Source organism: Peromyscus eremicus, chromosome 4 (assembly GCF_949786415.1).
Source record: "Peromyscus eremicus chromosome 4, PerEre_H2_v1, whole genome shotgun sequence".
Lineage (NCBI taxonomy): Eukaryota > Metazoa > Chordata > Mammalia > Rodentia > Cricetidae > Peromyscus > Peromyscus eremicus.
This window is the reverse complement of record NC_081419.1, coordinates 8877745-8905242: the sequence shown is the minus strand read 5'-3', so window position 1 is coordinate 8905242 and position 27498 is coordinate 8877745. Positions and strand designations below refer to the sequence as shown.

The 27498-nt window shown below is 51.5% G+C and overlaps 1 protein-coding gene and 1 non-coding gene across 2 annotated transcripts; one reads left to right on the top strand and one right to left on the bottom strand.

Annotated features, from left to right (window-relative positions):
• Positions 1-5277: 5277 nt before the first annotated feature.
• LOC131910123 (U6 spliceosomal RNA) lies at positions 5278-5383 on the bottom strand. The gene has a single exon (XR_009378989.1). It is a non-coding gene; the product is annotated as a U6 spliceosomal RNA (small nuclear RNA).
• Positions 5384-9883: 4500 nt separating this feature from the next.
• Phf19 (PHD finger protein 19) lies at positions 9884-26822 on the top strand. Its single transcript, XM_059259050.1, has 14 exons — positions 9884-10069; positions 10482-10563; positions 15745-15840; positions 16231-16331; positions 16772-16920; positions 18862-18957; positions 19654-19722; positions 19846-19966; positions 21886-21953; positions 22447-22608; positions 23142-23229; positions 23966-24051; positions 25330-25425; positions 26480-26822. The coding sequence occupies exons 1-14, from the start codon at positions 9884-9886 to the stop codon at positions 26820-26822; spliced, it is 1743 nt and encodes a 580-aa protein (XP_059115033.1).
• The last annotated feature ends 676 nt before the right edge of the window (positions 26823-27498 follow it).

The window sequence follows — 27498 nt, the reverse complement described above, 5'->3', positions numbered from 1 at the left end:
GCTCCCACACACTGAGCACTACTCTTCCCCACGTGAAGCTCTAGCCCAGATCTTTCTTTTCCTCTGAGGTGGGGGGACCAGGACCCAAACTGTGATCTTAAAAGAAGCCAGCTAAGGCCCCAGCAAAGCCTCTTAAAATTACTGCCCAAATATTGGGAACAGAACGGACAAAAGATGGGGACAAGGCCCCGGAGTTTGATGTAAGAGTGTAAAGGCTCTTTGTCTCTAAAGAGCTTTGGGGTCCTGACAACAGGTTCTTGACTCCCCAAGTAGAAAGGGGTCCTGAAGGGGCCACCCATACCTTCCCTCCAAAATGTGTTTCATGTCACAGAATATCTAATCACAGAATTTTTAAAACAAATGTTGGTGATAGAAAAGATGGGGCTAGAGACGTGGCTCAGCAGTTAAAAGCGTGACTGCTCTTCCAGAGGTCCCAGGTTCAAGGCCCAGCACTCTTAGTGCAGCTCACAACCACCTGTAACTCCAGCTTCAGAGGATCTGATGCCTTCTTGCCTCCATGGGCACCAGGCACAAAAATGGTTCACAGACATACATGCAAGCAAAACACCTGTACACATAAAATAAAATAAAATTTAAATTTAAAAAAAGAAAAAGGAAAAGTCAGGGTCTCCCAGGGATAAGACTCTTAATTTGTTGTCCAGTACAAAATGGTCAGCCTTGAAACCATATGCACACCAACGACAAACAGACTCGGCAGATGATATTTATGTATTTGTGCACACATGCATAAGCACACACATATATGTTACATATACATGTAACAATAATGATTGGAGAAGAAGAGGACATCAACTTGAGAATGGGGGGGGGACAGGGAGGAGGAGGGAGGAGGGAACTTTGTAGGAGGTGAAGGGAGGAAAGGAAAGGGTGGAAGTGATGTAACTGTATTTTAACTAAAACATAAAAATAATTAAAAAAGAAAGACTCCGGAGCCACCTGAGAGCTGAGGAGACAACAGCAGGAACAGATCTGGCTTCTCCACTGGTTCCCACTCAGCCTGCAAGTCTTCCCCGCTTGTCCTTGAACAAGCCTCTCATAGACAGGCCCTGCCTGAGGGCCTGGGTGCTGACACGGGAGGTCCTCTCAGCTGGCTACCTGGCCCCAGCGGCTGCGTCTACCTTCCATCTGTGTGACCTTGACTATTCCACATAACCTCCTTACGCTGAGATCCCACCTACCGCAGGTGAAGAAGTTCTGCCTTCCTGGCGCCTTGCTCACCTCACGGCTTCCATGGGCGTGGAGTGAGGCAGGGCTGGAGGTGGGATATCACGTGATATCAAAGGAACATTCACTGAGGCAGAAGGCCACCAGCTAAGGCCTGGGAGCCAGGCACGTGGCTTGATGGCTTGGCTTTGCCTCATTTAACATCTCCTTGAGACCAAAATGGGACAATACACCATAAAAAAAAACAAGGAGACAAAATAATTCTCAAATATAGAAACTTGGAGTTAGAACAGGTCAAGTATTTATATGAGATGATTATGATGAATGACAGAAAACCACCCATTTGTTCTAAACTTTAACCACGGAGCAACACTGATGCCCTGGTTAGGTAAGTATGTGTCCCAGGTTACCCTATGAAGGAGACACAAGGAGACAGGATGAAATGATTCAATCACTGGGGGGAGGGGATACTGGAAGTCATTTGTGTGCTCAAAGCCAGGCTGCTTATCTGACCCCATCTCCTAGCAATTACTTGTTGATGTGTCTGCCCTGCTTCTGCCCTGCACCAGCTCTGGCCCCAGAACATCTTGAGGCCATCAGCTGGACTTTCTCCATCTTCATAGCACACCCAGGATCCCAGCAGAGCATGTGTGTCCACAGCATGCCTCCCTAACTGACTGTTGAATGTTGAAAGTAGATATGAAAGACCACTTAATTTTTTTGTTTTGGTTTGGTTTTGGTTTTTTGAGATAAGATTTCTCTGTGTAGTCCTGACTGTCCTGGAACTCACTCTGTAGACCAGCCTGGCCTCGAACTTAGAGATCCGCCTGCCTCTGCCTCCTGAGTGCTGAGATTAAAGGCTTGCACCACCACCAATCAGCTAGGACCATTTAATTTTTAACAGATGGAGAGACTGTATTCCACAGTGACATGGGGATGTGGTAGCAGCAATTCTGTGCGCTGGCAAAGGTTCTCCTTCTGCAGGAGTAGACAACTTGACTTCTTTTATTTACCCACAAAAGCCACAGGTAAAAGTGTTTATAGCTTGGCAGCTAACCAAGGCCACAGGCACTTCAACAGGTCACAATCTGACCCGTCAACCCATTCATTTTTCAAATAGTGTTAACGGCTGTGTTTTCTACCATAATTTGAAAACACCTCCATGACTAGAACATTCCAAACTGACCCCTAAACTTAAACGCAGAACACAGACCCATCTAACTAGTCACCTGCATGATAATTACTTCCAAAGACTAAATGACCGTAATATTTAAATATTTGTGAAAAGCATGTTCACTTCATAGAGCACCTTCATGGATGCTAAGTTGCTTAGGACTTGAGCAAATGGTCCTGAAACAAAATGATGTTCTCTCAAAGTAAGTTGGTGACTGTGCACATGAAACAAGCGAGTTATGATTTGTGAGCTGCATTCCAGGAAAGGTGATTTAAGTATAAGATGGAAACCATCACTGGTGGCTTTTATTTTCTTCCTTGCACATTTCTACATTTTCCTTAACCTAATAAAAAAGGGGGGGATGCTAAGAAAAGAGGAGGCACCGCTGAGGAATTGAGCATGTCCTGGTATATGATGTGAGTGTGAGTGTGAGTGTGTGTGTGTGTGTGTGTGTGTGTGTGTGTGTGTGTGTGTGTGGTGTAGAAATTGCTCAGAGGCTCTAACCCTTCCATCCTCTCCCTGGTATCTGCTAAGCTTGGCTCACCAAGTTGTGACAAGTCACTAATGCCAAGCATGGAGGAACTGTGGGCTGTAATCCCCCTGCACACTTAACAGGGGGATTACAAACCTCCACATCTGTAACCTTCTCAGGCCTCCTGTGCCCATCTGTATAATGACCAGAGGTCCAAAACGTGGAGTGTAACTCTTCCCTAGGAGACTTGAACACCTATTCGCCCCAAATGGACAGACTAAGGAATCGACTCCATTCTAGCCTAGGCTGTGAACCAATGAGTTCACTGCAGCTAACTGTAGCAGTGTGGCTGACTCCAGGCAGCTGCACCACCAAGTCCACACCCTTGGGTCCCCCACCTTGCAGGCTGCTTCCTGAAGTCTTCTCTCTCCAGAAAGTGTTTACTACATTAGGGTGGGTACATACATGTGTGCAGGTGTGTTTGTCCATGTGTACACATGCCCAAGACCAAAGTCAGGTGTCCTTCCTCTATCCTTTTGGGGTCTTGTGTGCCTCCTATCTTTACAGTGACCAGATTCCTTGTAACTCTTCCCTGAGAGACAAGAATATTTATTCTTTGAGACAGGTTCTCTCACCAAACATGGAGCTCGCTGTTTCAGCTAGACTGGGTGGCCAGGGAGCCCCTTGTCAGGGTGTACCATGTAGCATGGGTTGGTTGAAGAAAGAAGTCACTCTCAAGATGAAATGTTAAGGCCTGTGTGGCAGCAGGAAGGTCCAGCCTCTTTGACAGACTGGACTGGACCCCTGAACAGCTGAACAAAGGCATATTTATTGATTGTTATACAAAGTATTTCCTCAGCCGGGCAGTGGTGGCACACGCCTTTAGTCCCAGCACTCGGGAGGCAGAGCCAGGCGGATCTCTGTGAGTTCCAGGCCAGCCTGGGTTACAGAGCAAGATCCAGGACAGGCACCAAAACTACACAGAGAAACCCTGTCTGGGAAAAAAAACAAAAACAAAACAAAAAATAATAACAAAACAAACAAACAAACAAAAAGTATTTCCTCGTACCAAGGTCCCTAATTTTAATTTACATGTCTTACTGAGGTCACCTCTGTGACTCTAGTCCTTTATTATGTGTTGTGTGCAATACATAATAATACAAGAGCCTCAGGTGTGCCTGAGGTATCTTATGACCAAAGTCATGGGATGGCTACAATGCCCCATCAGCAAAACAATTCTGCAGATCACGGGAAACAATCACTGTTTTCCACAAGGATTCTTCAAGGTCAAGGTACTTCTAAAGAGCAGCTGTTCATTCTAATATCTATCCCATACGGTGATTCTGCTAAACTCCTTCAGCAAGTCCTCAGTATCTACTCTGAGGTTCTGGAAGCACACTGCGGTGCCCAGCTTTTATGTGAGTTCTGGGCACTGGAAGCCTTGTCCCCATGCCTGTTAGGCAAACACTTAACCCACTGACCGTCTCCCAGGCCCCTCATTTACTACTCGCAGGGCAGGTGTGAATCTTCTAATATTCACGAACTTCCTGGGTCTTGTAGGTTTCTCTTCCCTCCAAGAGGAAACAGCACAGGAACAGGCGGAGAGCTGCAGGCTAAAAAGGAGAAGATTAGAGAGGACTATGGCCCAGCCACACAGCTCCATCAAATCCTCAGACTTTCACATCTGTCTTTTCTAAGAAAGAAATCTTACAGATCTGATTAAACCTCTCTCTGTGCTTCTTTCTAACCCAGGCCAGTCTCCCCCTGCCCCAAGTCAGGTATCTTTCATTGCCCATGCATGGTTAATACTTCTACTACACTAGCTGACTATCGCTAAAACCATGCACAGCGCAGCCGCTAACATTTAAATGAACAAATGGACATTTTCTATCACATGCAGCATAGCTACCCTCATGCCCATTTCTCCCTAGTATGTATGTATGTTAGGGTCCATTGTCTTCGTTTAGTTTCTCTCAGGATATAATTCTATTTTTTGTTTGTTTGTTAGTTTGCTATTACAAGCTGAGTGCCATTAAAGTGAAGGAACCAGCATCTTCCATTCCACTTGCTACTACCCCATCAGCTCTCCCAAGTCTCAGCAATTGACATCCCCATCAGCAGAACCTGAGAGGCCCCTGCGCTGCACCCTAACTGCCCCCACTCGCTGAAACAGGCAGACTACGTTAACTCTTTGTTGCACTGGGGATGTGTGATGATGCGGCATGGTCCTTCTCATTTGCATCTCTCACATGGCCGATGAAGGGGAACATCTCTTTGTATTTTTGGCTGTCTTGGCCATTTGGGTTTCCTCTTTGGGGAATGATCTGTTAATAGCTTTTGCCTGGTTTTAAATTTTAAATCAGTTTTATTGAAGGTGTTTCAACATCAACAACTCTTTAAAAAGCAAATAAACAAAAAACAGAATTGCAAAACAGCATTCTTAGGGGAAAACATGGAGTGATCATGAATCTGTATGTCATCCTTGCACAAGGGCCACACTAAGCTTCTCCGTATAATTCCAATTTCAGTATATATGTTACCTAAGCAAGCACTGATCATTTATTGATTGCTTGATTGATTGATTTTTTTGTTTTTGTTTTTGTTTTTTATTTTTGAGACAGAGTCTCTCTATGTAGCCCTGGCTGTCGTGGAACTCCCTCTGTAGACCATGCTGGGCTCAAACTCACAAAGCTCCATCTGCCTCTGCCTCCTGAGTGTGGGAATTAAAGGCATGCACCACTGTGCCCAGCTCACCGCTCATTTTTTAACCTGGATTTTTACTTTTTCTTCTGTGCCAGTCCATTAGATTCTGCTCTCCTGAAATATGTGCCTCCCTATTTCCGCATCCTATCCGAATGCCAGTTTCTCCATGGAACTCAGCGTCTAAACAACAATGAATCACATGCACCTTTCCTGTGGCATTACAGTGTCCTGCCTTGTAGTATTTCAGCACCTTCTCAATTTTCATTTCACATTTCACAGGATGTTGTAGTTACCAAAGCACCTGCTCCTTCCTGTATTGCCCTTTATCTAGGCAATGGCCCTGTGAGGCAGGGTAGTATTGCCACCACCTTTGAATAGATAAGGATGTGGTATATAAAACTTGGGACGAGCTCACCCACAATCCCTCTGCTCAGAGGCTGGGCTGGCCTGGGAGCAAGAATTCTCCAATTCCACGCCCAGATCTTTTTTTTTTTTAACATAAATATGTTGCCCCAATACTGACTCCCTCACCAGACTGCAGGCCCCATTTCTCTTAATCACCTGTGTGCTCTAAGCGCGAGTCGTAGCCCTATGCAAAGGAACAGCGGTGATTACAGATCTTGACAAAGCACACTATTCACCTTCTGCACACCATGCCCATGGGGTGACAGGGGCTTTGCATACAGTGCCCCCAACCTTCCTCATCAACTGAGGTGACACGCTCAGGGTCTCACATCCAGGGATAGGTGGAGCCAGCCTGTGAGCTGGAGAGACATGCTTCCTCTGCTCTCCCCGCCCCTGGAATTCTAAAGGTGCCACAGGCCAGCCTAGAGGCTCTTGAGAGCATCCTGGACAGGCAGGTCTTATCTCTGCCGAAGGTGACTAGATGTGTGGTCCTGTGGGTGCCTTTCAATTGGCCTTCCTAGACTGGAAGATCCTGTCTGATGGGGCTGCTACCAACTTCCTTTCCAGGCTCAGCAAAAGGAGACAACTAGGTTCTGCTGTGGGTCAAAGACCCAGAGTGAGGGCGGTAAGCCCTGAGGAGCAGGAAGACCCAGGGGTGGGGGGAATGAGGAAGGGTGGAAGAGGACTCCTATATCTCAAGCTGGGGGAAGGCGGTAGAAGGCAGACAGAAGCTGTAGGGGCAAGGTCCCAAGGAGCAGAGGGCCAGTGTGGGTGATGAGCAGGGAAGGCTCCAGGAATGACTCACTCCGCAGGGGTGTCTGCAGGCGCCACACTGAGCAGGTGCAATAGGCAGGAAGGCAGGAACGTGGGTAAAGGGTGTTAGCCAGCACTCTCTCCAGCCCTGGCGCCTAGAGTGAGTCTGGATGGGGACTGTCTTCTCCCGGAGGGAGACTTTATCTGATTGGAGCCATATGTACAAGATCTGTCCTAAGTTAGCCGTTTACTTCAGTGCTGTTTGTCCACGTGGTGTATGTGACTGTGTCTTCTGCACTGTATCTCTGCAGTGCGTGGGTGGCATGCTCGCGTCGGTCTTGTGGTTACTGTGTCGGGACTCTATGATTGCTGACTTGTGTGCCTTACACGTGGGTTCCGCGGGAGCCCATGCTGAGGGAACAATGTCATTTTGAGTGTTGTGACTTGTAGATGTATCCCGTGTCTGGTTCTCTTAGGCGTGCCCTGGTCTCGCGGAGGTGGAGTGGGATGTCGGTGCTCTAAGATCAAGGTGCTGGGCGACCCACCCGGGTCATCCAGGGTCTGGGTGTAGCTATGTGCGTGTGGTGTGCGCACGCCTGCCCTGCCGTGGGTCTGTGCAGCTGCGTTTCCGCGTGTGCCGGCTCGGCTCGCTGCACGGGGGCGGCCCCGGGAGGCGCTGCGGGGCCCCGCCGGCCACCGGCTCCAATGGCGAAGCCGGTGCGGCCCCTGCTAATTACATAAGCGGGGACGTCAATAATTCGCGGGAAAACGCGAAAAAGATGGCGCCCCGCGCCCGGGGGGCCCCTTCCTGAGCGCACCGGCCCCTCCCTCCCCGCGTCCCCTCCTCCCCGCGGCGCCCCCGCCCCGCCCCGCCCCCGCCGAGACCCCTACCCCGGCCCCACGGGCGGACACTCGGCCGGGCAGCCGCGGGCCGAGCGCACCGCTGCCGCCGATGTGCCTGGTGGCCAGACTCCAAGTGGGACCGGCGGACGCGCTGCCTCGCGGTAAGTCCCGCGCTACGGGCGCCCCGGGAGACTCCGCGTTTCACGCTTCAATCCCTGCACACGACCCCCCTTCTAGAAACCTCTGGCGCTAGGTTGAGTCCTACGATCCCCGGGCGGGAGGTGGAGTCCTGCGGAGCCGCGCGCTTGTGGGATGGGGAGCGAGATGGAGCCCGAGCGGTACCCTCAGGGCAGCGGGAATCCCAGCCACATCCCCAGCCCAGGGCAGGGTGTGGGTGACAGGTCTCCGTTGGTGCCCGCGCGTCTTTTCTTTCCCATTTGAAGCTATGGAGGGGAGGATAAGAGGGCATTTGGGATTTTGCTCACGTCCAAAGTCAGGCTGCGACGGGTTGGGAGCGGGGAAAGTTGGCAATTGGAGCAACTGAGGAAAGGAGTGCCTGAAGCCGAAGGGGACCCTGCAGCAAGCTGTCCTCCCCCCCGAACACCCTTTTAAAAAGCCAACGGCCGCCCTGGAGAGGCCTCGGCGCATGAATCATCCGCGCTTCCTGCCCCCGCCCGGCCCCGCGCGCCCAGTGCCGCGGATTTGAACTGGACGCCGACGGGAACCCGCAAACAAGCATTTCTGTGGCGACGGGTTTGAATCAGCCAATCACAGCCCGCGGGGGCCCGCTCCAGGAGGATGGAGGCGGGGTGGGGGGGCCGCTACCCGGGGGCCCAGCCCGGCCTCGGGGGCGCAGCGACCCGGCCTGCCCCCAAAAGCTCAGCGGGGGAGGAAATGTCAGTTTGTGAACCTGCCGAGGCCGGTCCTGCTCCAGGCCCGGAGCAAGCAGGGACCTCGCAGCTCCCCTAGAGCCCAGTGCCAGAGAAGAGGGCAGGAGTGCTGGCTACAGCCCCTACCTGGTGCCTGTGCCTCTGCCCTGGAGTAAAAGACAGGAAGGAGAAGGCAAGGAGGTAAACAGCCGACTTGGTCTGGAAAGCCAAGACCCTGACTGTGTTCCATTGCCCCAGGGCCCTCACATACCCACGTGTATTTAGTTTCACATACGGACTGGCACATTGCCATAGACTGTGTCCTTGCAGTCTCTGAAGAGGCACTCACATGCAAACACACCCAGAGTTGTCTTCCTGTCAGCAGGCCGGACACCAGGTGCCCGGCACCTAGGCAGAGGGAGGAAACCAGAGCAGGACCGCCCTAGGGTCCTCACACACTGCAACGTAAGGAAGCTGTGTTTGACCCTAGGAGTGTGTGTATGGAGGGGTGTGGTGCCAGGTGAGCCCACAGAGGAGAGAAGGAAATAACGGAACACTGGTGAAGGTTTGGGGAGCCACACGTTCTCTGGGAGATTGAGGTGGGGGAGCAGGGAAGCTGGGGTGACCTGGGGACTCCGCGTTCCAGGTGCCAGGCAGTAGGAAGCAACAGGCTCAGGAAACAGGCATGGAAAAGGTGAATGAATTCATTGATGGAAAAATGAGGGCCGAGCTGGAAGCAGGGCAGGATGCTCGGCAGGGGTGCTCAGGCCACTGTACCAGGAGCCTCTGTGGCAGCCCACTGGCTGGAGAAGTCTTCCGATGGCCGTGGTGACACCATTATCGGGAAAACAGAAGCAAAGGCGGCACTTGGATGGGATGGGAAGAGGCTGGTATGGGGATGGCTGAGCTACCTCCAGCCAATGTACGTGTGGACAAAAGCCTGGGCAAGTTTAAACGCCCTGAACTGGTTTCCATGAACTCATCAAATAATTGAGAACAGAAAGGGGTTACAAATGGCTCGTGGCTATGTCACACCCGTTCCCAAGCCACCCCAAGGTTTTTCACAGGTAGGTGGGCTTTCCTCTGAACACATTCAGGGGAGACTTGAAGTGTTTGCTTCCTCAGAGCTGAGCCCAGAGTGTTTGCATACAGAACAAGGCCTCAGCCTCCCGGGACAAGTAGTGGGTTCAGATCCGTAGGTGGAGCCTTTGCTCCAGGTATGGTGAGGAGATGTACTCTCTGAGAAGAGGAGCGTGGTGTGGTATAGAGCCAGCTTGACATTATGAGTCATGGCTTGCCTCTGGGTCACCAGCCACTTTCCTTGCCTCTCCTCAGTTTACCTATCCTTAGAATGGGATAATAATATCTCCCTCCCAGAGCTGTTCTGTCAATAAATATATTTGAGAACCTTACAGGATTTCAGGGGCAGGGAACAAGATAAAAATCTTGTTCTTTGTCTCCTGGTGTCCTCAGAAGCTGATGGAGACTCAAGCTTTGGAACCAGGGACTCGGGAAGCTTATAGTGCCACCAGCCACCTCCCTAACAAGGGGAGCCTGTCGAAGACCAAAAAGAACTTCAAAGACTTGATGTCCAAGCTGACAGAGGGACAGTATGTGCTCTGCCGGTGGACAGATGGGCTGTACTACCTCGGCAAGATCAAGAGGGTGAGTGAGTCTTCCCTGGTCCTTGGGCCCTTGGACTCAGAAGCACAGGGTCTTTCTGCTATTCCTTCTTGTCCCCTCATGCCTAGAATTTGAAACTGGAAGGGACCAGAGCCTGGCTTCCCCGGCTCCATCCTCAGGGACAGCATGGCCCAGCATGTTCTCTAGAGAACTTAAGCAAATCACCAGAATGGACAGGACCTGGGTGACGCTCTAGCCTGTTCTTCTGCCCTTAAAAACATTTCCATGGAGTTGTCACACTGTCCCTTCCTGATGGCCCTACTCCAAGGTGGGGAGTACAGTGTCCCCCTCCCCTGGCCTGCCTGTCTTCTGAAGCACAAGGCACAGGAAATGAGGAAGACCGAGACCCAGGCCCTCCCTGCTGCTTCTTCATGCTGCCCCTCTCCTGTCTCAGGTCAGCAGTCCTAAGCAAAGCTGCCTCGTGACGTTCGAAGACAATTCCAAGTTCTGGGTCCTGTGGAAGGACATACAGCATGGTGAGTGTGCCTCTCCCCAGGTCCACTCTTCCTGCCTTCTCTTATTTCTTCTCGGTCACCTTTATTCCTGGTAGTCCATGGAGCCCAGGCCTTGGGTACTCATCACGGGCCCACCAGAGATGACGTTCAGATTTCCGCTTGTGTGACATCAGCCCCCTTCCCGAACGCTCATACTTCAGGAGGCAGGCAGGGCAGATGGAGGAGAGGCTCAGGCATGGGTTAGAACTAAGAGAGCTAGGACTGGGTCTCAGGCCTGCGCTTTGTGTCCTTCCTGAGAGTGTCTGCTGCTCTCAGTCTCCTAAGGCTCGGGAGGAGGAAGAGGCCAGAGGAGAAGGGGCCAGCTACAGACATGAACTCTGTTCCTTATCTGCATGTGAAGAAATTGTTGCAGAATCTCTACCCCTGAGGCAAGGAGGTGAGGGTGAGGCACATCCAGAAGAGCATGAAATGGTCATGCCTAGATGGAGCTGGGTCAGCTCTCTGGATGGAAGGGAGCGGGCTGGGCACCACCCCTGCCTTCAGACAGCTGACACTGTTATAGATACAGCCAGTCAGGATCATTCAGGCTACACAGGACAGATTGGAGTAACCACTAGTCACAATGCCATGTTTTGTTTTGTTTTTTTGGTTTTTTGGTTTTTTGGTTTTTCGAGACAGGGTTTCTCTGTGTAGCTTTGCGCCATTCCTGGGACTCACTTGGTAGCCCAGGCTGGCCTCGAACTCACAGAGATCCGCCTGGCTCTGCCTCCCGAGTGCTGGGATTAAAGGCGTGCGCCACCACCGCCCGGCGCCATGTATTTTTATCATGGAACTCCAAACACCAACTCTGGCAACTGGCATGAGAGCACAAACCTATTAAATATCATTTATCCTTAGCAGAACAGATGTGGCAGGTTCTAGGGTCAGACAGCCTCTGGACTATGTTCCAGATTTATCTACTACAGGCTATGCAGCCTTGGGCAGTGATGTCACTTTCCTGAGGCCCCAATTCTTCAACTGAAAGGAAGAGACAGTGAAGTCCAGGCTTCACAGGACAGTTGGAAGATTAGATGAGATGGTACATGAGGATGCTCAGCCCAGTGCTACTGCATTGTAGGGAGACAGTTTCTAAGAATCTGCTACTGTGAAGGGTGATTCCAAGAAGGTGGCCAAATGGGCCACAGGACTAAGCCAGTTTGTAGGTCTTTAAAAAAAATTTTTTTTTCTCCAAAAATCTGTGACTGGTTCTTTCCTCTAGTCCCTTGCACCCTAAATCTGCTTTCTATGAATCCAAAGCTATGAGCCTCCCCTGCTGGTTATACTTTAGGAAAAGCATAAAAATCCGGAATAAAGATATTTCAGGCTGGAGAAATGGCTCAGAGGCTAAGAGCACTGGCTGCTCTTCCAGAGGACCCGGGTTCAATTCCCAGCACCAACATGGCAGCTCACAACTGTCTGCAACTCCAGTTCCAGGAGATCTGACACCTCACACCAATGCACATAAAATAAAGTTAAATAAATTATTTTTAAAAAGAAAGAAAGAGAGAGAGAGAAAGATACTTCAACTTCACCGGGCTTGGGAAGCATCCCACTGTGTACCAGGCATGGGAACAGGGCACAATAGGTGTGTAGTCAGGAACAGCTTGTCCCATATCCAGCCAACAGGCCAATGACCTCTTGGCATTCCCTAAGATGAGTGCTCAAGGCTGGGCATGATACAGTTATGATGTATCACTTTATTAGGCAAAGGGAGGCTGAGACTCAATGTGGGTACTACCGTCCTTGGATGTAGAACAAAGCAAGGTCCGTGCCTGGCCATTTAGTCAACAAATACATCTTGAACATCTACTACCTGCCATATATCATATAGGGGCCTGAGGGCACAGAGGTATAATAATACCATTTCTACCTTTACAAAACTTTCATCCTGAGGAGAATCACCAGTTCAAGGCCAGCCTAAGCCACAGAGCAAGACTTTGTCTCAACCGTTAAAAACAAAACAAGAAAAATTCCTTGCAGCCTTCTGGAGTAGCAAAACAGCAACACATCAAAATGTATTGAAGGGTCTGGAGAGATGGCTTAGCGGTTAAGAGTATGTACGGCTCTTGCAGCGGACTTGAGTTTGGTTCCCAGCACCCACATCTGGTGGCTCACAACCATCTGTAAGTCCGTCTCAGGGAATCTGATGTCCTCTGACCTCCTGTGCAGACCCACAGACACACGTGTACCCATAACTAGAAATTTAAAAATCATTTCACTTCTTGTCTCTTGCTCCTCTCGGCCTCCTCTTTCCTCTCTTGCTTTCTCTTATCTTTCTTGTTCCTTGCCTCTGTTCTGTCTGTCTGTCTGTCTGTCTGCCTCTCTCATGTCCCCACTCCAATGCAGCCTTTCACTCTTTCACTCCCTCCCCTCCTCCCCCAATAAACCTCTTGCACTAAAAAAAATAAAATAAATCATGTTCAAATGTATTTAAGGAGAGTGTGGGAAGGTGGTCAGTCAGGGAAGTACTTAGCTTGCTAGCACAAGCACCCAGATTTGATCCCCAGAACCCACGTAAGGAAGTGGGCATGAGGCTGGAGTGATGGCTCAGGTTAAGAGCCCTGGCTCTTCTTCCAGAGGACCCACATTGGCGGCTCACAGACATCTGTAAGTACAGTTCTGTGTGATCTACCACCCTCTCTGACCTTCACAGGCACCAGGCCCACAAGTGCATCCATGCAGACAAAACCTACACTCATCAAAACCAATCTATCTGGCACGGTGGTTCACACATGTAATCCCAACACTGGGAGGTGAAGACAGGAAGATCCTGGAGCTCACTGGCCAGTCAGCAAACCCTAGATCTCAGTGAGACACCTCATCTCGAAAAGACAAAAAGAGACAGCAGTGGTGGTGGTGGTGGTGGTGGTGGTGGTGGTGGTGGTGGTGGTGGTGGTAGCACACGCCTTTAATCCCAGCACTCGGGAGGCAGAGGGAGGCAGATCTCTGTGAGTTCGAGGCCAGTCTTGTCTACAAAGCTAGTTCAGGACATCCAGGGCTACACAGAGAAGCCCTGTCTTAAAAAAGACAAGATGGTGGCCCTGAGCACTGTGCACCTGCCCACATGAACCTGCACACTTGTATATATACTGAAAAGTTGTATTTGTGGGCAGGGGATGGAAGTAGCTCTGGTTTTGCCTAGAATGTGCAAAGTCTTAGTTTTCTACCTAGCACCATTGGACCCCTCAAAAGGAAAAAAAAATACATTTAACAGAACCACGCAATTACTTCAGATATAAAAATATATTTATTCTTTAACAAGAGAAGACAAACATGAAAAAAAAAAAAAAAAGACTGAGGAGGACCCAGCAATGGAAATCCGTTCTATGACTATTAGGGGTTGGGATTAACTTAAGTGGTAGAGTGTGCCCAGCAAACACAGTCCCTGGGCCAGAACCCCAGCTCCAAAATAAACTAAGAGTAAACAAACTAACTTGCTCACTATGTCCGGACTTTGGGTCTTGATTCAAAACACAAAATTGTAATGACGTTTTAATTTGTTAGACATTTGGAAATAAAAGTAACTGTAGGTAAAATAAAGGCTATGCAGTAGGTACAGAGAGCTCTGGCCGGGCGGTGGTGGCCCATGCCTTTAGTCCTAGCACTTGGGAGGCAGAGGCAGGTGGATCTTTGTGAGTTCGAGGCCAGCCTGGTCTACAGAGGGAGAGAAAGAGAGAGAGAGAGAGAGAGAGAGAGAGAGAGAGAGAGAGAGAGAGAGAGAGAGAGAGAGAGAGAGATGGGTGTCTGGGTCTTCATTTGAAATAACAGGTGGAGATGTGGGTGAGAATATAGTTTAAACAGGATTTTCTGTGAGTTCACAGTTGATGGGAGCATTACAGTATTATCCCATAATAAGTGTTTTAAATGTCATTTGACATAAAAAAAATGTTTAACAAGTTAGAGTAGGTAGGAGAGGGAGCCAGATGTGATCAAAGAGCAGAGGATAGCTGTGAGAGTGCTGTGGGTTTGAACCCCACTCTCCTGCTTGATATCTAAGCAAGGACTGTAACTGCTTGAGCCTCAGTTTCTTCATCTTTGGAACATGTGTCAGCAGACACCTCTGAAAGGCTGTGAAGGTTCAGAGAGGCAACTTTGGGGGCCTGTCGGGGAGCCCAGTGCACAGCCGAAGCTCGGTTCCTGCTCTGTGGCTTTTATTATTACTGCTTTAATAACTAAGTAAAGGCCTTGTCAGTTTTGCACATGTGCAGTATGCACTCCTGTAGCTCTCCTCAACCCTCTTCTCCCTCCTACCCCATCACCTCTTCCCTCCTCTTTGCCTGCCCCTTTCCCAGATGCAGATTGGTTGTGTGACCCATTTGCTTTAATCAGGGTCATCTCTGTGACTACTGTATTGGGACTACCCACTGGAACCCAGGGGGTCCTCAGTGGGTACAATAACTGAAGGCAATAACTCCCTGTCCCCCCAAAATGTATCAATAGGAAATGGTTCAGATTGAGGGATAGGGCTCCTGTGCCCGCCTCCATCGGTATCTGGTGTTGATGGGCCCATTCATGGGCAGACCCAATGTAATCATCTGCAGCTGTTAGGATCATGATTGCACCAGATGGTGGTGGTGCACACCTTTGATCCCAGCACTTGGGAGGCAAGCAGATCCCTGTGAGGTTGAGGCCAACATGGTCTACATAGTGAGTTCCAGGACAGCTAGGGCTACACAAAGAAACCCTGTCTCAGGAAAAAGAAAAAAGAAAAAAGAAAGAGAAGAGTTCACGATTGCAGTGGCCATGCCATGCTTTAATAGCAATTCACAGCCCTTATTTCTGCCTTCCAGCTCTTACATTTTTTTCTGGCCCCTCTTCCAAAATGTTCCATGAGCTGTGGAGGGTATGGTATAGATGTCTCCCTTAGAGCTGAGTCCTCAATGGTCACTTATTCTCAGCATTTTGTACAGCTGTTTCTCTGCAGTTCACAGGAAGCAGACACCTCTCTAGTTAAGGCTGAGTAGTAGTTGTCAATGAGTATAATGCATATTTAGAAGGCAGTTCAATACTGTGTCAATTTGGCTAAACAACAGAATTAAGTTTCCTAGTAGGGGGCCTATGAGCTCCCTGCCAGCTCTGCGTACAGAACCCCTCCTAGTCTGTGATTGTGACTTCTTCTTGATCATGTGTGCTGGACCCAAGTTGAGAGAACTTCTTTTTCAGCTGGTGTTCCAGGAGAGGAGCCCAAGTGTGACATCTGCCTGGGGAAGACGTCAGGGCCCATGAATGAGATCCTCATCTGTGGGAAGTGTGGCCTAGGTGAGTGGGTGAACAGGGAAGGCTGTGGGTCCCTTCCCTACTCTCTTGCTGAGGTCCCACCTGGCTTCCAGTTTCTCTTTCTGTCACTGAGAGTGTCTCCTGCCTTGGGGAAAGTTGACAAAGAGCAATGGGATATCCAGCTGGGGCCCTCCTAGGCAGAAAAAATGAGTGGAGAAGAGAGGCAGGCGCTGAAGCCTGTCCTTGGTTCCTCTTGAAGTAGCCAATACTGTCTTTTAGTCCCTCACTGGGTACCACCAGCCAGTATCCTGGAAGCTGGCAGGCAGTGCTCCCTAGAGCTTGCCATACCTCTGCTGGCCTGGATGCCCTTGGCCAGCTAGCCTTGGCCACTGCTTCCTTGTGAGCAACTCACCATCCCCTCCTCTGCTCTAGGTTACCACCAACAATGCCACATCCCCATTGCCGGCAGTGCCACCCGGGCCCTCCTCACTCCTTGGTTCTGCCGACGCTGCATCTTCGCACTGGCTGTGAGGGTGAGTGCTCCCCTTTCCTCAGGCCCGAGCCCCATCACTGATCCTGTACTCAAGGCAGAAGGACTCCACGTGGGCTTTGGAGACACAGGATGCTCGGCCACCTACTAGCTCTCTGTCCTAGACCAGATTTCAGAGCCTCTCTAAACCCGCTTCCCCAACCATAAAATGGGCACCCAATAAAGGGTGATTTGCTATTAAAAGACAACTTCATGTGCATGTCCTTTCCACGTGGTTAATTATTGTCTGTGTTGTACTTACTATGACTGATGCTATTGATATCTTTGAGGGAGACAGAGGATGGGCTTAGGATTGGTGAGAAAAAAAGCCTTGCTTTTCTGACGCTCATAAAATGCCTGGGTCTCCCCTACCTTGGCAGCATTTCTCGTGGTAGCTGTGTGCTAACAGGTGTGGTTGGTGACCTGGGCCCTATTTCCCCCTAGAAAGGCGGCGCGCTGAAGAAAGGCGCCATCGCCAGGACGCTGCAGGCGGTGAAGATGGTGCTGTCCTACCAGCCCGAGGAGCTCGAGTGGGACTCGCCCCATCGCACCAACCAGCAGCAATGCTACTGCTACTGCGGCGGACCCGGAGAGTAAGGCGGCAGGGCGGGGCACGTGCGGGAGACCAGGGCTGCGGGGTGGGTGACCCGCGCGCCGCCGAGTGACGGCCCGACCTCAGGGGGCGGGGCCTGAGTGACAGCACGAGGGGCGGGGCTTGGGAGGCAGGGGCGCACTCGGAGTGTCTGGAGGGGCGGGGCTGGGGTGACAGCCTCGGGGCGGGGCCTTGGTGTCAGGCGGTGGAGACGTGACAGCTATGGGGCGGGGTCTGAGTGTCCGGCCGTGGAGGTGGATCTTGAAGGGGCGGGTCCAGAGAGTCAGCTCAGTGGCCAGGCCTTAGGCAGGCGGGCCTGGAGTGACAGTCGCGGGGGCGGGGCCTAGGTGTCAGGCCGTGGAGGCGGGATCTGGAGGGACGGATCCACGATGTCATTTTAGGGAGAGCAGATTCTAATGTTGGCTGTGTCACTCTGTAGGGATGGGGCTTCGGGAGGGAGACCCAGAGTGGTCGGCAGGGACCAGGCTTCGAGGGGCGGTCCAACGGGTCGGATGGCAGCGATAAGCCAAGTCCGGACCAAGGGGAGCCAAGAGAGTCACCTAGGGGCCTTAAGGGGTGGGCCCTGAAAGTTACTCAGTGAGAACCTGTCTAGACGGTAGTGGAGAGTAGAAGGCAAAGTGCTTTTCTTGGAGCCACCTGAGAAAGGAACAAGGACCTTAAAGGAAAAAAAAATGGCTTAAAAAAAAAAAGTAGCAAAGAGTCTAGGCCTGACAGAGATGTCCATAACTGCGGGTGTTTACCCACCAACCCCACAGTTCCGCAGAGTTTTCTTGAGTTCGAGCAGCAGGAAATATTAGATAGAAGGATTTAGATTGTGGAGATAAACAGATAGAAAATAAAGATAGCCTCCAGAGGGCCTGGAACCTATTCCAATGGGCCCTGACTGTCTCTGCCCCAGGGTATTTATAGAGAGGCCAAGGGGTGGAGCAAAAGACCTCCTCCCCCCCCAGCACAGCCAAGTGCAGACCATCTCAGACACCTGCACTCAGGCCGGCGGTCCTAATCATCCTCTATGCGGACCTGCTGAGTAAAGCCACAAGGAACCTGAAAATGGGCTCCCACACATAACCTGTCACAGCACCATGCCAGCTGTGCTTCCCCCGATTCTCAATTTGCTGTTTCCTTGTGTGATTGTGAGCAGAGGTAACTACATCAAGGCTCACACCAGCTGGGGATTGCTAATCTGCTGCTTGTGGTAGTGGTAGTGTACCTTGACTTCCTGGAGACCTCCGGCAGGGCAGGGCTCTGTGCTAGAGTCGTGGAGGACAATCTTGCCTGCTATGGGGCCAGAGTCTGGTCTTGCTTGCCCCCCGAGCCTCCATGGACAATTGAACCTGCTCCTTTGGGCTGTCTACAATAGAGGCAGGGTCTCTACCCTCTGTAGAAGCACGCTGTCTCCTTCCTGCCCTGAGTCTGAGAGCCAGCTCTGATTGTCTGGAGGTTACCTTAAAGCCCAGCTGGGCTCTGACTCCTCCATTTGAACAGCTTCATCTCTCAAATGGACTTTGTTACCTTAATCACCCATGAGCTTCCCAGTGTGCTGGGAGGCCGAACTAATGACAGCAGGAAAACAGTACACAAAACCTAGGTGGCATTAGTAATCTGTGCTTCTCAATGTTTAATGGGGCAGTTGTTTTAAAAAATAAATGCACTCCCAAAAGGCTCCTCTGAAAACTAAGTCAGATCTGAAGCTGACCAAGGAATCTGCGCATCAACCCTGTATGTTGAGGCTGGGGCCAGTGTGCCTTTTCCTTCTACTTAGATGCAAGAGCCAATGAGGCAACATAGCGCTGGCTTGCAGGTGCTTGGTAACTGTGGCCCGCAGTCCTCTTCCCCTCCTTGTAGTGGCAGGTGAGTCTGTGTTGGGGAAGTGGCTGAGCCTGACTGTGATGTGGCTGACCTGGCCCTTCTGTGTCTCCAGGTGGTACCTGCGGATGCTGCAGTGTTACCGGTGTAGGCAGTGGTTCCATGAGGCTTGCACACAGTGCCTCAGTGAGCCTATGGTGTTTGGAGACCGGTAGGTGTCGGGGGTGTGAGGGGCGGGGGGTGACAACAGCAGCCTTCTCCAATTAGCTGCCAGATTCCATGCAAAGGAGGTCTGTCATAGCCTATGCTTGTCCAAGACAGCTCAAGATAAAAGGCTATGCCAGGCCAGGAGATGATAGAGGAACACGCTACATGCCTAGCTGCCACTGATTTGTGGGGGACCTTAAGCAAATCCCTGCCTTCACTAAGCTCTGGTCTGTACAGATGTCTCAGGAAGGAGAGATGATAGTCTCTACCTTAGCCTTGCCAGAAATTACCATAGAAGCCCTGAGGGAGATAGATGGCTTCTATTAGTAGGGCTAAGCTGATAGAAGGCTTCTATATGCCAAATCAGGTCAGATACTATGCTTTTTAAAATCTTGGCTGGAGGCTAACAAGTGAGAGAGAGAGAGAGAGAGAGAGAGAGAGAGAGAGAGAGAGAGAGAGAGAGAGAGAGAGAGAAGAGACAGTGGTGACCACTACAGCCCAATCTCTCCACGAGGGCAGTGATATTTGGAGAGGGGTCAGGGACAAAGACATATTCCTTGGTCCCTATCCCCTCCACTGCTCAGAGGCTGATAGCCCAGGAGCGGATGTTGACCATGGGAAATCAGGTGGGAGTGAGAGGGATGGCCTAGGCTGAGGGTTAGGTGCCCTCCCGTCACAGCCCCTTCTGGCCTACCCACAGGTTCTACCTGTTCTTCTGCTCCGTGTGTAACCAAGGCCCAGAGTATATCGAGAGGCTGCCCCTGCGCTGGTGAGAGGATGGGACCTGTGCCTAACACTCCTCCCTTGGCCCCTGCCCCCTGCCCCCTGCCCCCTACCCCCTGCTCCCTGCCCTCTGCCCTGCCCCTCACCTGGCCCTTGCCTTCTCACCCAGGGTGGACATAGTTCACCTGGCCCTCTATAACCTGGGAGTACAGAGCAAGAAGAAGTACTTTGACTTTGAGGAGATTCTGTCCTTTGTCAATCAGCACTGGGAGCTCCTGCAGCTTGGCAAGGTGTGTAAGGCCCAGAGGTCCCTGTACAGGACCCCTCAGTGCAGAGCTAGCATATCGATGTCTGAGCTCTTATCCTTGAGCTGCACTTCATCAGTCTGAGCCTGTGCGTGCTGGGGAAGGGGCTTTGGCCTCCAGTTTGGGCAGTGGTCTGTTGGGGCCTCACTAACTCAGCTTCAGGGAGCCGAGGCATTGTGCCAAGTATGGCCAGAGTGGGACCCTCTGCTAAGGTATTTGGCCTGCACCAGGTTTCCTGGTGAGGCTGGAAAATACAGTATTTTGTCTTTTGCTGATCTTGTTGTGCACTGCGTTTCCAAGGGCCTCGGTGCCCATAACTAACAGACTTTGACACTGTCAGAGCTGGAGAGCAACCTAACCACTTCCGTGGGGCTATGTAGATATGCCCTATCAACACCCTCAGAGTCCTCTTTACTACTGCAGAATGAGATGTCTCCCACTGACTACCCAAAACTTCTTTGATGAAGCAGGGTTGTAAAAACAAACAAGGGTCATTGAGATGGCTCAGTAGGTAAGGGTGTCCTCTGCCAAGCCTGAGGATCTGAATCCAATCTCCAGGACCCATGGAACGGAAGGAGAGAACTGACCTGGGCCCCGAGTTGTCTTCTGACCTCCACACATGTACCATGGCACGCACATGCTACACACACACACACACACACACACACACACACACACACAGAGTGTAATTAAAAACCCAAATAGATAATTCTTATATATGGCATGCAGTTGTATATAATGTCTCCATTTATAGTGTTTGGTAAGCTGTAAGATACACAGAAAGCCTTGAAGGATAAAGTCAGTATTTTTTAGATTTATTTAATGTGAATGAGTGTTTGCTCATGTGCATGTCCATGCACCACATGTGTGCCTGGTGATTACAGATGCCATAAGATGGTGTTGGGTCCCCTGCAACTGGAGTTTCCCCCATGATGGTGGTAGAAATCCAACCCCAGGTCCTCTGCAAGAACAGTTGCTCCTAACCACTGAGCCACCTCTCTAGCCCCTAGAGTATTCTTTTAATAACTTTTCTGGCTTATAAAAAGTCATGCATGGGACTAGAGAGATGAGTCAGCAGTTAAGAGCGTGTGTACTGCCTTTGCAAGGGCCCAGGTTCCATTTCCACCCGTGCATGGCAGCTCCCAACTGTCTGTAACTCCAGGTCCAGGGGTCCAGCACCCTCTTCTGACCTCCATGGCCACTACACACATGGTACACATACACACATGCAAGTAAACACTCATAAAATAAAAATAAATAGGTTTTTAAAAAATAATACATGTTTCTAATAGAAAGAAAAGTTTAAATCATCAAAACAGAAGTATACTTTTAGAAGATCCATATTTTCACTACTCAGAAATAACTAGAAATAAAGTGCGGATATGTCCTGCCCTCCCACTTTTTTATGGTTTACATGAAACAGTATATGCTATTTTAGATCATCTCTTTTCAAATAGTGTTATGCTGTTCCAGATTATTGGTGTTTTCATAACCTTTTAAATGGCTGCACTGATGGCCTCCCTGGTTGGGCATATTTTTTGTGTGTGAAATTTCCTTCGTGTCCCATATTCTTTCTGTATCATAGATCCCATAGGGTGACATTCCTGATGGTTTTTAAAGCAGCGCTGGGGATGAACCCAGGGCCTTGTTCATGATAGGCAAACAGTCTCCACTGGGCCACAGCCCTGTAAAGCTCCTGAAGCATGGGGGCCAGAGTTTTCCTCTATATTACAAGTGGGAAAAAACGAGCTCAGAGAGGTAAAGATTGTAAGTCATAGGTTCTCACCTGGAGGACGCTGGAGCCTGAGATGACAGCGGTGGGCGGGGTTGGGGGGGGCCAGGCTAGTACCTCCTCAGATGCCCCATGCGGAGAGCTGACTGTCCTGCTGGTCTGCTTCCCTCAGCTCAGCAGCACCCCTGTGACAGATCGAGGACCGCTTCTCCTCAATGCTCTCAACAGTTACAAAAGCCGGTGAGTGCAGGGAGGGAGGGAGAGCTGCGAACCTGACAGGTGGGGTCTCAATCTAAAGGCTCCTCCCACCGTGCATCCTCTGCTCCAGCTGTGCTCCCTACCTCGCTCCTGTTCCTCTTCCCACTCTCCCTCCTACCCATTGGTTGGTTGGTTTGTTGGTTTTTGTGACAGGGTCCCACTCTGGCCCAGGCTCAAACTCTTGATCTCCCTGCCTCAGCCCCCTAAGTGCTGAATTTACAAGCCTGCACCACCACATCCGGTGTACCCAGCACTTGGTTCCTGTCCTTCCCTCTGCCTCTTGTTTCCTTCCTTGTCCTTCATTCATTTTTTCATCAGCGGGAATACATGCAGGAGGAGGCGGCGGCACTGGCCACATTCCCAACTGGGGACTGGATGCATTCTGGGGGTAGAGAGGCTAATGGCCTTGGTGGTTACCAGCTCCAATCTCCGGAGGGTCAGCTGATAGCCCGGGCCTCTTTCCTGCCCACCCCAGGTTCCTGTGCGGCAAGGAGATTAAGAAGAAGAAGTGCATCTTCCGCCTGCGCGTCCGCGTCCCACCCACCCCTCCAGGAAAGCTGCTCCCTGACAGGGGCCTGATGCCAAGTGAGAGAGGGTCCTCTGAGCTGCTTCGTAAGAGAGGAAAGAGCAAGCCCGGGTCAGTGCTGGTGGAGGCTGTGGCTACAGCCAGCTGGGGCTCTCCTGCAGGTGGGAGAAGGCTGTGCAATGGCTCCAGGCAGCGTGGCGCCACCACTATAATAAGCCTGGGGTCCCTAGACTCAGCAGGGTCCAGCTATAGGCGCCCTGGGAGAGCTAGTGAGAGTCTCGTAGGCCCCTCACTTCCTAGCTCCAGGGAAGCCTCATCCTGGGACCCAGCCCTGCTGCATTAGGACGGCAGAGAAGGGACTCAGAAGTATGTGGTATGCCCTGGTTCTCCTGACTGGGCACAGCCTCCTCTCTGGGGGACTGGGGCAGGAGGAAGCTTGCCTTTTGCCACTTTCTAAAGCCGCTCCACAGCTTCACTGCCCCGGAGGATGCCCTCCTCCCAGGCTCCCTCTGCCCTTCTCGAACCCTTCTGACCCCACACTGGCCACTGCCCCCGCACTCCCGAGGCCTCGCGCTCGCGCTCGGGGCCTCTCCCTGGCCCCCCAGCTCTGACTAGGCCGTCCTCTCCCTCTTCTGTCTCCACAGCTTGTCGCCTCATGAGTCCCAGCAGCAGAAAAGGCGAGTTTATAGAAGAAAGAGAGCAAAGTTTTTGCTGGAAGATGCTATTCCCAGTGTTAGTCTCCGGTTTTCTTCTTCTCCAGTTCCACGTGCAGGGACAGCATACATTAGGGGGTCCTGTACAGAAGATAATGTCCTGTCCCCAGACCCGAGGGATGCCCCAGTATAGTACTTTCAATTAACAGAGAAGCAAGGAAGGGCTGCGTACCCTAAGACCACTGTTCTCTGCCCAGGTTCTCCCGAGACCACAGGGGTGGGGCAGGGGTAGATAACATCCTGGTCCCAGTATAGGACAATGGGTTGTGTGGGGGCAGCAGCTTTGTAGATGACGCACTTCAAGGCAGTGGCTGAGCCCGGCCTGGAACCATCTCAGCACATTGCCTTGCTTTGATTATCCTCACTGAAACTCTCCTTGTGGGTGACAGTGTTAACTGCCTCAGCACTCCAGCACTTTACAGTTTGCAGTACACTTTCCCAACAGCACTGAGTCCTAACCATGCTTCCCGGGACTTCTGGGGAAGGCGGGCTCTGAAGTTCGCAGTGGAGGTAACCCAGAGAGGCGGATGAAAGTCATCCAGGTGGTCGGAGAAGCAGTCAGGACTAGAAACCAGGGTGACTTGGCTCTCTGGTCACAGATTAGAGTCAAAAGGAAGTGGCAGGTTTTACCCAAGGGGTCAGCAGCCCTGGCTGAATAGCAGGCACCCCATATACCCCTCAGCTGGGGAAAAGGCTGCTTGGGGAGCACTGGGTCTGTCGTCCCATGACTGATCCTGTCTCCTTTATGTCTACAGAGTGACTTCACCTCCGCCTGGAGCACCAACCACCACCTGGCCAGTATATTTGACCTCACCCTGGACGAAATGCAGAGTTTAAAGAGGTACCTGCTACTCTAGAGCCGACGAGGGCAAGGCTGTACTCCTCAGCATGAAGGAGGCACACTTCCTGAGGGTGTAGACACTCTTCACGGGCCTTCTCAAACTCCAGTTCAAAGGTCCAGTATGCACAGGGCTGCCTGGGAATCTGTTGTACACAACTTTCAGCAGCACAGCGCCCTCTGCCTTCCAAAGCAGGGGTCCAGGCTGCCTTTCCTGCCATCCTTCCTCTCTACCCCTCTCCTGCCTCCCAGCTTAGACTGGAGATGCGCTGGCTGCCCTCTTACTGCTTCACCTGTGATTATGCTGAGGCCTCTGCCTGCAAATACTGTGCCCCGCCCATCCAAAAACTCAGGATGTTGCTTCCTCCAGGAAGCCCTCACTGGCCCTCCCAGGCTGTGTTGGAAGCCTGCTTAGAGGTCATAGCACCCATATTTGGATAATTTAAGGGCAAGAATTTCATCTTTTACCACTTAACTTCCAAAATCACTGAAGACCATGTTGCACTGTTCTTTGGTCGTGGAGCAGGAAGCGGGGATTTAGGGACAGATAAGCACTCTGTTCCATGTTTACCAGTTCTGACTATGCAGTGTTAGCCAAATTCCTTAACCCCAACCTCATTTTCCTCAAGTACTTTGGATCTGTGAAACTTTGCACAAGTGCCAGATGGCTCATGTACCATGTCACCAGTGTGTGTCCATCACCAGGGGAGGGTGATGGACCGTGTCACCAGTGTGTGTGTCCATCCCCAGGGGAGGGTGATGGACCATGTCACCAGTGTGTGTCCATCCCCAGGGGAGGGTGATGGACCATGTCACCATTGTGTGTGTCCATCACCAGGGGAGGGTGATGGACCATGTCACCATTGTGTGTGTCCATCACCAGGGGAGGGTGATGGACCATGTCATCAGTGTGTCCATCCCCAGGGGAGGGTGATGGACCATGTCACCATTGTGTGTGTCCATCACCAGGGGAGGGTGATGGACCATGTCACCAGTGTGTCCATCCCCAGGGGAGGGTGATGGACCATGTCACCAGTGTGTCCATCCCCAGCGACAGTTGGTCAGGGAAAGTTTGTTTGACTCCACCTTTGAAGACTGAATGGGTGGGAATAAGCCAGGCAGGTCTGGGGTCAGGAGCCTGGCGGCAAGAAGGTGGCCCCTGCTGGACAGAGGACTCCTGTCAGACACAGGAAGTGGAGAGGCTCCAAGGGACCCCGGGGGCCAGGTAGGTAGGCGTTGCTGAGCCGGGCCAGCAGCAGGCTTGTCTTCTCTCCCTCTCAGTGCCGGCTCAGGCCAGATCCTCTTCTCAGACGTGGACTCCACCGACGCAGCCAGCACCTCCGGCTCGGCCTCCACCAGCCTCTCCTATGACTCCAGGTGAGCTTCCTGAAGGCCTACTGTGGAGCTCTGCAGGGACAGCAGTCCCCAGTCCATCTACTTCCCACTGCTGGATGAAGACTTATTCTGAGAAGTCGGGGAGGGCTTGCTGGTCTTCTGTGATTGAGTCTGCTCTGGACCCTCTTTTCCAAGTCACCGGGGTGGAAGGTAGCTTGGGACATTCTTTGCCTGCAATCCAATTCTGGGCTGTTTGAACAGAGTCCTTTTCATTCTGGGCATCTTGGCCTCTGTGTGTCATGACTGTATGTCTGGGCCTCAGACCACAGGGCTCCTGTTCTCAGCTCCTGGATGTCTGATTTGTATTTGAGGGTCTCTAAGAGGAAAATTTATTTATTAAGCATAGTAGAGGGGCAGACTATAAGGGGAAGCAAAAGACCCTGGGGGTCTGGCCAAGGGTATAGCCTGCTTTACTTCTGTGCACGGCCCCCTCTGCACTTGGGCTCCTCCATCTTCCAGGGTGTGTGGGACTTTCACACGTCTCTGGCTGTGTGTCTTTCTCTGCTGATGCCTCTGTAGCTTTAGTTTGGGTTCTAAGGATCAAACCTGAGCTTCATGCACACTAGAGAAGCACTCTATCACTGAGCTGTACACCCCGAGTCTTCCTGTTTCTTTGGTTTCTCATTAGTGCAGACACTAGCTTCTCACATGGCAGATACATCTCAGCATCCATTCATGTGCAGCTTGTCTCGAGCCTGTTTTGCTAACACCCTTCCTATGTGGTACAAGGTCCTTCAGTTCCCGTCCCAGACAGCCTAAACAAGGGACTGTGGGACTTCAAAACATACAAGAGTGACCCACCCTTCCAGATACAAAGAACATGTTTCAAAGTTGAGCATTACCAGGTTTGAATCCTGGCCTTGGTCCTCCCCAGCTGATTTCTTCTCTGGAGCCTCAGTTTCCCTATTACAGGACTACTGTAAAGTTCCAGCAAGACAATCCCTGCCCAGGGTCCGGCACAGTGCCTAAGAGTAGACTGTCAGGTTGAGGAACCCAATGATGGTTTCAACCCACCCCTCTTCCTCTCCTGATACAGATGGACAGTAGGCAGCCGCAAGAGGAAGTTGGCAGTCAAGACGTACATGCCCCTGCGGGCAAAGCGTCAGGCAGCTGAACTGGATGGACGCTGCCCCTCAGACAGTAGTGCGGAGGGAGCTCTGGGCCCAGAGCAGCCAGACGAAGGTATTGACAGCCACACGTTGGAAAGCATCAGTGAAGATGATTCCTCCTTGTCCCACCTCAAGTCATCTATCACCAACTACTTCGGTGCAGCTGGGAGGTTGGCCTGTGGGGAGAAGTATCAAGTGTTGGCTCGGAGGGTCACACCAGAAGGCAAGGTTCAGTACCTGTTGGAATGGGAAGGGACTACCCCTTACTGATTACCCCTCAGGGGCTGCCTAGATCCCTAGAAACCAAAGGAGGGACAGAAGAAGCCATTGGCTCCCTGTTTTCTCCAGGCTGGGGTGGTGGAGGGCAGCAGGACAGAAACAGAGCCATAAGGGCCTAGCTGTAGCCCCTGCGTGCTGCCCGCCAGGCCAAGGCCTGGGTGCTGCTGTCTCGGTTGCCTGTGTCTCTAAGAGCCCGCTGACTCTTTCTCATTGTCTGTACACTCCATACCCCTCAAACTGTTATTGGTTCCTCTGGGTCCAAGGAACCCTGGCTGTGACCCTTCATGGTCCGGAGGCCTGACCTATTTTTCACGGTCCCCAACTTGCCATCCTTTACCTCACCCCTTTTGGGTGTTTGGTGTGGTCAGACATCTTCCATGTGCACGTGTGCATCTGCCCCTCACTGGATAGCCTTCACTGGGTTCTCCCTGGGACCACACTGAGAGAAGGGAAGTCCTGAGGTCTTCCACTTTCTCACCAATACCCCTAATGCCAGGAAGGTAGGGAGGGTATCTGAGAACATTTAGAGTGCCTGGGACCCAGAGCCTGGGGAGTGATGAGCTGGGTCTCTGCTGAAAGGGACCAGCATCAGGGTCCTTTATTGAGGCTCAGAGGGGAGACTACAGGAGTCAGCTCTTAGGGTCCCAGTGATACTCCTTCACTGTTA

Excerpts from the sequence above, each read along its gene's own strand:
- Phf19 (XM_059259050.1), top strand. The coding sequence starts at position 9,884 with ATGGAGACTCAAGCTTTGGAACCAGGGACTCGGGAAGCTTATAGTGCC. Across the intron at positions 10,070-10,481 it reads ACCTCGGCAAGATCAAGAGG|GTCAGCAGTCCTAAGCAAAG; the intron begins GTGAGTGAGTCT and ends CTCCTGTCTCAG. Across the intron at positions 19,723-19,845 it reads GAGAGGCTGCCCCTGCGCTG|GGTGGACATAGTTCACCTGG; the intron begins GTGAGAGGATGG and ends CTTCTCACCCAG.